This window comes from Rissa tridactyla, chromosome 2, assembly GCF_028500815.1.
Source record: "Rissa tridactyla isolate bRisTri1 chromosome 2, bRisTri1.patW.cur.20221130, whole genome shotgun sequence".
Classification (NCBI taxonomy): Eukaryota; Metazoa; Chordata; class Aves; order Charadriiformes; family Laridae; genus Rissa; species Rissa tridactyla.
The window spans coordinates 112,182,468-112,194,206 of NC_071467.1; the positions used below are offsets into that span (position 1 = coordinate 112,182,468).

Consider the following 11,739-nt stretch of genomic DNA (forward strand, 5'->3'; position numbering starts at 1 on the left):
TTAACTGTGGAAAAATACCATTTAATATGAATTATTTTTCATCGAATTTTTCAAAGGGATGTCCTCATTTGCCTAGTTTTCATTCAGTTCTTCAATTAAAAAACAAATGGGAAAAAACATAATTGAGGTGAAGGGCATGAGAACAAGTAAAGTAGCCAAAAGCTACCACTGCTACCACACAGAAACGTTATGAAACAAATGAAATTAACTGTGGGAGTTTTAATCCATTTTACCATACTAAGAATAGCAAGGGCATTCACCAGATTTACAAGTATTCTCTTGATTAAAGTTTGATGGAAATCTATTTTTCTTGAGTATATCACTTAAAGGAAAGAAAAAGTACAATCAGGATAAAAATGATGTATTCATCAGCTGGACAAAGAAAAAAGCATCAAGCAATAGCAAAAATAAGACTTCTTGGAGATGGAAGAACTTCAGAATTCAAAAGATGGTGACAGTGTATGGAGGTTGCCAAAACAAAAAAGAAAAAAAAAAGCCAACTATGGTCAGGACTATCCACCCCTATGTCAAATTCAATTTTAGTAACAATTAAATTATTTGAGTTTTAATTATCAGCATGAGGAATTACATTGCAATGCTTTGACTGAACAAATATTTAATATAATACAATGTTCCTTCTATTTTGTGTGCAATATTAACTAATTTACAAATTTACAATGTTTTCCTCCATTATAAAATGTCTTCTTTCTAGAGCGACATAAAAATTCATTGAGCTAAATCAAGATTATGTAGGAGTGATTCAAAACAACGTGTGGGTGGACACTGTACACTATAGCAGAAGCATCAAAATTCTGTAGGTAAAACTGAAATTCATCCAAACAGCTAGAGACCCTTGAAAGAAAAAAAAAAAAAAGAAAAAAACCACAAACAAACAACAACAACAAAAAAAACCCTAACACAGTTTAATTCTATGCCAGGAAGCAGGTTTTATAGAATTTTCTGGCACAGCAGGATAACAAAGACTAATAATGATAATAATAATAATGTTTTTTACACTGTAATTAAAAAAGGATGCACAATTCTGTTCTCTGAATTTTCAAGCAAAATACAAGGTCTATTATACCTAAGAGATAGTAACGTCTATTAAAAAACAAATAAAAACATAACATTGGTCAGAAAAAATCCCTTGGAAACTCGCTTCTGCTCCATTGTGAAACACGTTGCAGAAGTTATTTTTCTCACTATTACTTTGGAAATCTAAGTACAAAATCCCATAGAAAATTTTCAGAGGCTTGGTCAAACTGAAGTAAAAGGTTCCATAATGTAGTGTTATGATGGAGTGGTAGGAAGAAAGAGGAGGGAGGAGACTATCCAGACAATATACACACTTCAAATTCTAGGCCAGAGCTCTGGTCACACTGTCATCTTACTTTCTGAGAGGAATAATTACCTCAAGCAGAGGTATATACTGCTACAGATCTGCACCGGCTGTAGAATCAGAATAATTATATTCTTCCAGCATCAACCACAAGCTAATAAGCCCCATTAGTCCTAAAATTACTTCCATAAATGATGCATCATTTGCGAGGATGTCACTGACCTGTCCTGGAAAACGTTTGCTTGTGCCTCTTGTTCCTATAGAACACAGTCTCCGTCCCAAGGACCTCATTGCAACGTGCCTTACCCTTTTTTTTTTTTTTTAAATTTAAAATATGCTCTAAAGGTCTCCAAATCAGTTATATTTCTTTCATAAGTACAATATCTGGATTTTGGGGGGTTTTTTGTTTGTTTGTGTTTTGGTGGGTTTTTTTGAAAGGTGCCTAATCTAAAGTAATCTCTGTCACAAAAAGAAATATGGACCTAATTCCACACGCACTAGAAAAGAGCAGTAGCAGCTTAGAACACTGCGGTTGCTGAGACACCATGCCTGATCATAAGCCTGCTTCCGTTCCACTTTGGTTCAAAATAGAACAGGTTCATTTAAATCACTAATAAGGATGACATGAGAAAATCTGTTCAAATTAGCAACTGCAAATGCTCACCTGATCAGCTACCACAACTTGGTGGGGAAGAGGCAGTTTTGAAAAACTGGGGCAAAAATAACCTAAATCTTTATACCTTCTTCAAAAACAAACATGTAAGGAAGCCAAGCATTGACAGTGGATTTATGCACATTTTTACCAATATTAGTCAAGAGAATCTGGGATATCAACATGGATTTATGCAAGCTCAGCAAAACCCCACCATTCTCCACCCCAGGTTTAACACCCAAATGACAACAGCATTAACTTTCGCATGTCAGAACTGCATCCACGTGGGAGACAGCAAATACACATGCACACAAATATTCAAGTTTCAGTTCCAGTACACACTACAGCCCTTAACAACAGATCAAAATGATAGTAGCCTAGTTATGAAATATGTTGACTAAGTATAATCTCTGCACTGGTTTAATTTTTACAGAAGTTCTTCATTACTTAATTTTAGGGGGGGGGAAGAGAGAGTTTCAGCAAAAACAATAACACTTTCAACTAAACAGACAAATGCTGAATCTTAAGTAAAAGGCAGCTATGTACAAGTGCTAGTTATTCAAGTTACAATGATAAAATCTTGTGTTTTCATAAGCTTAATCATCTTTTCGAATATTCAACTATCACTTTCTTTCATCAGAATTAGTTCAAAAGTTCCAAGAAAACCTTCCAGGCTAGACAAAACTTATGTGCAAGTTTCCATCTATAAAAATGGCACAAAACCAAAGCTATGGACATTTACTAGCTTTCCCTCATAAGAGTATTCAGAACTCAGGGTGAATTGCGTTATACATAATGAAAACAGCCAATGCACTATGTTCAGAGCTAACGCTCATTTGACATAAAAGATGAAGTCGCAGCAGCACAGAAATGGACTCACACAATAGCCAGTGTCTGCCGTTTAACAGGACATTGACATCTTACTGGGACCCTGAAAAAACACCAGGAGAGACATCCAAAATATACGCTACTCTCTAAATCTTCCAACAGAATTCTTTTAAATGTGTGTGCGTGCCTGCACACACGCATATATAAAATGCCTTATCTGACATTCATTTGCCACCAACTATCTGGTCTTTAATTAGGAGTTTGCAACACATTAAACAGGAACTAAAGATCAGTGGCTACAACTACACAGAACTGCATTGCAAATGGCAAACAACCCCAACAAAACAATCCAAACTTCCCCCCCCCATGCCTGGAGAGATCAGCAAGTGTACTAAACCTAAGGGCCACATCCAAACCTCTCAAACCAAAAGCACCAGCATCTGCTCGTAACACACATGGGGAGAAACTACAAAAAAGCTCCTGTTTCAGGTAAGTTTCTTCCGATGCTTCTACCTATTTGCACCCAGAAGTTCTGCCTCATTTACAAGTACCTTTCCCATCAGGCTTCACCATTAACAGTCTTCTATGAGGATCTTGAATTCACTTCACACAGGTCTGTGTCCCTACAGAGAGAATAACTGCTAGACTTTGTGACACTCAAAATCCCTCCTGAACCACATAGAGATTTCAACATGTTTTTATATATGGAGAGGGAAAAAAAAAAAAATAAACCACAAAGAAAACTGATTTGCCTAAAAAAAAAAGTATCAGTAGGACTAGCCTGCATTATAACTAAAAAGTTCGTTATAGAAAGCTGCTTTTTTTTCTTCCCCTGAGACAGCAACAAAGGGGACGAGGAGCACAACTAGATTAGCTGCAAAGGGAAACTGAAGTAATTACATATTATATGTAGCTATCAAATAAAACCAGAAAAAATAGTTCAAGACATTATCTACAAAACACATATAAGAATAGTCAGATTTAAAGAAAATTATAGAGGAAGAAAGCACTAGTAAGGAAGTCACCCTGAAACCAAAACTCAGCACTGCTTTCCTCCATTTTTCAGAACAACAAAAAGAATGCTTTCCCCTCTCCTCCCCCTCTGGCCCCAGCCCAAGAAATAATAATTTTTAAAAATGTTGGGTTAGCTATCACAGTTTTTTCTTTTTAATATTTTTTTTGCCTAGAGTTTATAAGATAAACCGGTATTCATTTTTTCTCTTAATTAATACAATGTATTTATTCACTACCAAGAAACTACTTAGGATACCAAACTGTTGTAAATTAGTTACAAGTTTCAAAACTGTTACAATGTTCCTCCTCCTTGCAAGGCAACATTCCATTGAACTTCACTGATTACCTTATCAATTACCAAACAGTAGATTTACTAATGAATTTACCAAAAAAAAAAAAAATCTACTGATGTAATATCACTTACATACTCAAGCACAGAATGAAAGAATTCCAAATAGCAACTTAAAACCTAAAGTGATACATTTTACTACCTTGATAGCACAGAGGAAAGAAAAATAAGTGTTACACATGTCAGATTTCCAGGAAACAGATACATGTTTTTTCTTGACATGCTATTTTTTTTAAGTGCTTCTGTGTTTCTCATTCCAATCCTTCCTTTATTTGAATACAAAAAAAGCATTACATTTTATTGACAAATCAGAACAGTCACATGTTACCTTCTCAGGTTTGTAAACTTGAAAACCTCTTTTCTTCTTAACCGCTTTAAGAGCAAGCTAAATCCAACATGCTAGTAGCTAGCTACGTGTGTTACCTAAGTGCAAACAATAATTATACTGGGAATATATTGGGGTCTATGGAGTTGAATGAGGAAACTCATTTTGTCAGTAACTTTTTGACAAGACATAACACAAAAGGATTCATGAGAATCAGAGTGGAAAAACAAGAAACTGAACAGAATGAAGGACGTTAAAACACCCACTGTAGCGCAGCTCTTTCATTAACTACCAGTGAATGCTGCACTACAGACTAAGCACTGCCATCTCCCCCTGCCTGGTAAGGTCATAGCGTATTTGAAAAGGGAGACCTACATTTAATCAATTGGCTTCACCGCAGATCTTCCAAGACATTTATAATCACCCAATAACATAAACCACCTTGACAAAACATTCTAGTTCATAGTACAGCTTTTCCAAGTTGCACTAGCAGGCAAACATATGATTCCTTTCTTTTAAGCCGTAACAGTAATAGCGCTCTCTCACTTGGTACCTTATTAATTAATTTTATTTCTTTTTTTCTAGCCTCTAGTTCAAGGTTATATTCTAAGCAGCTCTGCAACCAACCACCTACTTGGCTGCTTTGTGCATGAAGACTGCATAACTCACCTTACCGATTCAAACCATAAATCTTAAAAAGGGTCTCCAATACATACCACACAGGAATACTGAAAAATTCTGAACATGAGTTTTATTTCTTTCTTAAATCTGCTTTATAACCCTATGTTCTCAGATGACAGCCCTGCCTACAAAGAAATCAACCAGCAAAAAGTCAAGTCAATTCAAACGCTGAGTTCTAAACACAGTCAATTTTTTTTTCAAATGAAGTCCCTTCCCACAATAAGGAAAGAAGCAGCGCAACGAGGAGAAGGAAAGGCACGTTGACATGGTTGGGCAAAAGGCAAAGTCCACTGCCAAGTAACAAAACGAATCTTAATAAATTCAGGATATGTACTAGAGCGAGAGCCTCAGTACGCACTGGAAAAACTAGCTATTCCAATCAGTGAAAACATAGTTTCACATTTAAAATTCTGCAAAATACAGTTATACTAAACAAGATTAGAGAGCTTTATGTAAAAAAAAAAATAATAAAAAAATCTATTTTCACCAAACAAGGGGGAAAAACCACCTGAAAATCTCTCCTACTCCTTTAAGTCCAGAAGTAGTAGAATTACTGGATTCGAAGTTATTTTTACATCAGTATCTGAAATCATATCTTCTACGTGAAGTAGGCATTTACTGAGCACGTATTTTACCATTTTCCCTATGCTCGTCTCCTGGTTTTGCACATAATTGATCTGTATTTTGCAGAGCCTCACTACTACAGACCAGCTACAGCTAGAGAACGAGACGGCCCTGTACCAGTAAGAAAAGAAATCCTGTATTTTTCCTATAAGTAACATGCACACAGAGTAGTACTATGCTACTAGTGCCCCACCCACTTTTATCTAGGCAGATGGGTAGGTGTATCCAAATTTGGGAAAATGTGATTAGTCATCTACACAGCTAACTGAATTAAATGTGTGATCACATAGCAGATGACCTGACTGAAGTTATGAAAAATAGTTCTTCCCTTCCTACAATTTCATCCTAAACTAGTTTACACAGAGAGACTGTCTGCTTATTTTGTCAACCATGGAGTTTTCTTCTTTCCTGCCTTCCCTCTCCCTTTTTTTTTTCTTGTGATTTTTTTTTTAAAAAAACATCCAGTCAGCTTATCAGTAGAGAAATAAATACCTCATACTTTTGGTATTATGGAAGAATTTCCATTTTGAAAATGTGCATGTGCTACTTTCGAACAAGAAAATCCACAAGAAAATGTAGTAATACAAAGGCATCAGCAGCAAGTAAAGAAGTTTTGTTCAACAAGTGGGAACAGCTCAAACAATTAGTTTGCCCAAAACACAGGCGTTTACTGCTATTATAATGGAAAAGGCAATTAGTCTACCATTCAATTTTCCAAGCGTGGAAGTCTAGAGTCTTTGCTTCTCTTCAGAACCCACCTCCAGGCAACATCACCAAAACACGGCAGTCAGAGTCACTACTGCAACTCAAAACTTTTAACTCACAGCAATTGCACTGTTGCTGCAGCTTGAGACAACCAGAGATTCAAATGAGTGAAGCTGACTTCACATCTTTCTCTTCAGCTGTTTACTAGAAGTTTCTCCCTAAGCAGCTCAGAGACCTAGATGAAAAAAAATCAGCATTCCAGGCACACAAGCTTTCCAAGTGTGCTAGAATCGCTTTGTTCTCATTTTCTACATACCATAACAACTAGATAATTTATATAACATTACGGAAGACACATATATGAGCTATAGAATGAAAGCAGTAAAAAAACTTGCAGCCTGGAATGCTCAGCCACATACAAAGTTCTTACTGTCTTGATACCATTATAGCTGGATACAAGCCCAGAATTAAGTCTTTAAATCAACCAGATGAAGACAACAGGTGCTGTAAGAAGCTGTTGCCTTCATAAAACCGTAATATTCTATCAAGTCTAAGGCCACTATGCCATTATCTAAGCAGCACAACAAAAAATTTTCAACATTGTGGGTGCAGTACCACAGAGTCAAGCAAAAAAAAGCGAGTATGACACCGTTTTGAATGGCTAAAATAATCATATAAATACCTTCCATCTTTATTTCCCCACTGCTACAGCAACACACATAATGCATAATAACTGTATGTCAGCAAAGAAACACTCGCTTGCATTTCTCCACACCAGCCTGACATTATGAACAACTGAGCTTATCTTCACACTTTTGATTTCTTTTGTTTCCTGTGAAAACGACATCTTTACAATTAACGCCACATTAGGACAGACCGACCTTGCTTTCTACATATAGGAACCTCTTCTTTTCACTTGGCCATTACAATCCCTCTCCAGTAAACCTGACAATCAGCATTTGTTAACAAAGTAATTTATCCGTATGTAGTTACAGATGGGATGCAAATTACAATTTAACTGGAGGAAGGCAGGCGTGAAGTCACAAAGGTAACTCCTGGAAACAGTTCTGCAACTCAAGGAAGATTTACATGCTTAACAGAGACAATACAAAAATCAGGAGATTTACACTCTCATGCTTCAAATCACAGGCCCACTACCAACAGAAAAAAAGAAACCCAACACTCTTAAAAACTTTGTTCTGTAACTGTCCCCTATAAAGATATCCTGTACCTTCTACTACAGCCCTATCAGCCAGTGCATAAGACAGGATCCTAAACTGGACTGTCAGTCTGACTAATACAGCTATTCTTAAATGCAAACCTAGCATACGCGATTTTCTCGTCATTATTCACCTTCTTATTCCAGGGTATAAGCATCTACAGAAAAGAATCTGATTCCTAGAGTGTTCAAGTCAAACTATGCACATAATATTCCCACTATTCTATTATTCACATAATCTTGAAAGAGTATCCTTAACCACTTGTAACAGGTTCTCATGGAACAACAACAACAACGACGTGCTGTTTTTCAGAGCACTCAGTGTTTTCTGCTTGAAACACCCTATTGTTTACAAAATTATTCCATACAACTGTACCTTAGAACAATCACTATTTTTTTCCAAAGTCATCTTTGTTCTACCTCTCTGAACAAAGTAGGTCACAGTTTTGTTACTCTGCTCTTTAAACAGCACTCAATGCACACCGGGACAACAGACCTTACCAACAGCCTAGTGAAACACAGGTACAGCTTCAGCATCCTCACTGGATGCACAGTGGGACACCTCAAATGGTAACCGATGCAAAGTGCTCGTTAGAAACACCAGAGAACAGTTCTCAGACAACCCACCAGGTAATGCCTTGTAAACAAAATTCTTGCCAGTGAACTGGCAAATCGCCCAATACATTTAAAATTGACATCCAGGTGTGAATTTAAGTAAGCCTGTAAACAATGAGGCAACAGTAAGATTCCAATATGAGAAATAAAAGTCTTTAGTTATAAATACATACTAAGCAAATACTTTAAATTCCCAGCGGGTTTGCTGCAAGTTTAAGAAATCTGAAGAGCTTTAATTCTGCAACACTCTTTGTATCTGATCAGAGAGATACAGCCTACATTTCCTCTCCATAAAAAAATCCAAAAAGTCACAGTAACACTGACCTTTACATTCTGACTTCCCACTAACAGGAAGAAAATGATTTGCAAGCACACGTTAAATATATACGCATATATAACCTTACTGGGAAAAGAGCTTACATATGCTTTCATAGGCTGTGTAAAGCACGGAAGACAATTTAATGAAACTTGACATTGGCCCCTTTTGCTAGCAAAACAGAAACTCTTTAGAAAGTTTCTTTATAGAAAGTCTTTCTATAGACCTCTAAAAACAACAAGAAACACTTGTAACACAAATTGCCTGTCAGCTTGTTTGCTCTTTAGATTAGCGGGCATTAAACCGAACGCAAACATATTTAACATGCATCCTTTTATATGGAGAAACAGGATACATAAAAATGTACCCAAGTATCTCCGTACTTTGTAAGCAAAAATTTAAAATCAAAATTGATCCTTCAGAAAACCTGTCCTCTGAAAAGCATCTTCATTCAATTAATCTCATCTGAAAACGTTCTCATGCCCTTTAGCATTTTAAAAGCCTTTTTCCAGCTAGGTGGTCTCCCACGGAAAGAAACTAGCCGCAGGAGTGTTACAAGCACCCGCGTCTCCCTTTCTCCCCAAGACAGGAAGATCTTTGTATGTGTCCCACTCCCCTTCCCCCCACCCCAGCTTTCTGCCAGCAAAAGGGCAAGAGGGAGGGCTTTTGTTGCTAGACGCAAGCCTCTCCAGCCCAGACCCAGCCGTGACTCCCCTCCTCCACACACCAAGCCCCATCCCTCCCTTCTCCCCCCCGGGCCCGGACTCACCGGATAACGGGGCTGTAGGGGCTCCTCGACCGGCGCCAGCTGCTGTAGGGGCTGGGCGACACATCCCCGCCGCGCTCGTAGGAGCTGTGCCGGCTGTAGCTGGGGGAGCGGCGGCGACTGTAGGGGCTGAGGGGCGAGCGGCCGCCCACCGGGCTGAGCGACTTGCGGCTCCGCTGGCTCTGCGAAGACCGGTGCAGCGGGGGGCTGTCATCCCGGCCGGGGCTGGGGGACGAGCGCTGCCGCCGGTAGGCCTTGGGCTCGGGTTTGTCGTCTCGGTAGGCCTTCGGCGGGTCCTTGTAAGCCGACGGCGGCTCCTTGGCCGCTTTAGTCCGGCTGCGGTGCGCTTTGCTCTCCCGCTCTTTCCTGCCGCTGCCGGGCGAAGCGAGGGAGCCCTTCCTGCGGCCGTCGCTGCCGCCGCCGCTGCTGCTCTTGAGTCCCTCCCGGTCCTGGCCCCCGGTGTGATTGTGGCGGCTGCGGGACTTGGAGGAGGACGAGGACGCCTCGGCTCCACCGCGGCCCGCCGACGCCCCCTCCTGCTGCGCCTTCTCCTCCCCCCGCCGGCGGTGCTCCCGGTGCCGCTCCTTGGAGCGGCCGCTGCTGCTGCGGTGCTCCCGGCGGGACCGGCCGCTCCGCTCCGCCTCGCCCCTCTGGCGCTGGGTCCCACCGCCACCGCCCGAGGAGGAGGCCGGGCTCCCCCCGCCGCTGCCCGCGCCGCCGCCGCCGGCCGCGCCGCCCACCAGCCCTTCGGACTGGGAGCTCACATCGTCGTACTCCTCCACCAGCGTGCTCAGCCCCCCGCTACCGCGCCGCTTCTCCGCCTCCTGGGTCCCGCCGCCGCCGCCGCCTCGGCCGCGCCGCCGCTTGTGCCGGGAGCCCGAGCGCCGCTTGCCCCGCGGCCGCTTCCGCTCCCCCCCGTCCCCGCAGCAGGAGGAGGCGCCGGTGGCCGCCAGGAAGAGCAGGGACTGCGGCGGCAGCGGCGGCTGCAGGAGCGGGGGCTGCAGGAGGGGCGGCTGCAGGAGCGGGAAGAGCAGCGGGTGAGGGGCCGGCGGCGGGGGGGGAGGCTGCGGCTGGGCCGCGAAGCGCTTCCGTCTCCGGTGATGCAGCCGCTTCTTGTCGGCCGCCGCCTCCACCGCCGAGCTGCTGCTGCCGCCGCCGCTCCCCCAGCCCCGGCTTCCCCCGCTCCCGCCGGCCGCCGCGTCCGAGGTGCTCGGCATCGAGCTCACTCACGGCCGAGGACGAGGACGCGGCCTAGGGAATCCGCCGCCACCGCCCTCAGGGCGCTGCCGGCGCCATGGAGACCTGGCGCCGCACAGATACACGGGGACACCCGCCGGCCGGCACCGGGGCCTCGCTCGCTCCCTCTCTCCGCGGCCGGCCGCCGGGGCCCGGCCCGCCTCGCAGCCCGGCCGCGCCGCCTCACATAGGGCCACCCCACCACATAAGGGGGAGGTGTGGGGGGTGGGGGCGGGTCGCGCCGCCCGCCTTCGGGCAGGGGTCGCCGCCGGGGTCGGGCGCTGGCCGGGGGAGCAGCGGGAGCCTTCCCGCGGGGCCCGGCGCGGCCTCCCGCAACGCGGAAGTGTCTCCTTAGCGGCAGCGGCCTCCTCACTCCATCCCGGGCCGCGGCGGCCTCGTCCGGAGCTTGCGCGGGGGTGTGAGCGGCGGCCGCCGCCGCCTCCTCCTCCTCCCTCCTCACCCGCTCCCCGGTTGGGGCAGCGGGGTCAGGCCGTGCTGGGCCGCCTCCGGGCAGAGTTGTGGGGGGGATGGGGTTGTCGGAGGCGGCGCAGCGGCCTCTGCGCTGGCCCAGGGCCCCGCTTACCCTACCCGGCGGGTCCCCAAGGTGCCCGGTTCCCGAGTCGCCGGCGGCCAGGAGGGGGGAGAGCGAGCGCGCGCGGGCAGGCGGCCTCCGCGCTCGCGGGCGGGTGACACACGCACCGGGGACACGGCCCGGCGGCGCCCGGCGCATGCGCGGGGCCGGCGGCGGAGCGGGGGGCGGAGGGGGTAGCCGCGCCCCGCCAATCGCGCGCGAGGCCGCCGCCGTAGCGCGCATGCCCGGAGCCGGGACAGCAGCTCCGCTCTCGCGAGATCTCGCCATCCCTCACCCCCTTCCCCAACTACCCCCCCGCCTCCCGCCGGCTTCGCGGGTGGCTCTCGCGAGATCGCGGCTCTCGCGGTAATTGCGCCGCGCTCGCCCCGCGGACGGAGGGAGGGGGCGCTTCCGGGAGCGCGGCGGGAGGGTCAAAGATCACTTCCGGCGGGGCGGTGCGGCGCGGCGGTGCCAAGGGAGAGCTGAGTCTTGGGCTGCG

General features: G+C 45.0%; 1 protein-coding gene across 7 annotated transcripts in view; it reads right to left on the reverse strand.

Moving 5' to 3' along the window:
- CDK13 (cyclin dependent kinase 13) overlaps nt 1–10,665 on the reverse strand; it is a 49,042-nt gene extending 38,377 nt beyond the window's left edge. For all 7 annotated transcript variants that reach the window (XM_054192185.1, XM_054192189.1, XM_054192188.1 and 4 more), the window contains exon 1: nt 9,437–10,665. In XM_054192185.1, the coding sequence (XP_054048160.1) occupies nt 9,437–10,650 (1,214 nt within the window). In that variant the 5' untranslated portion in view covers nt 10,651–10,665. The remainder of the gene's footprint in view (nt 1–9,436) is intronic.
- Nucleotides 10,666–11,739: the final 1,074 nt, after the last annotated feature.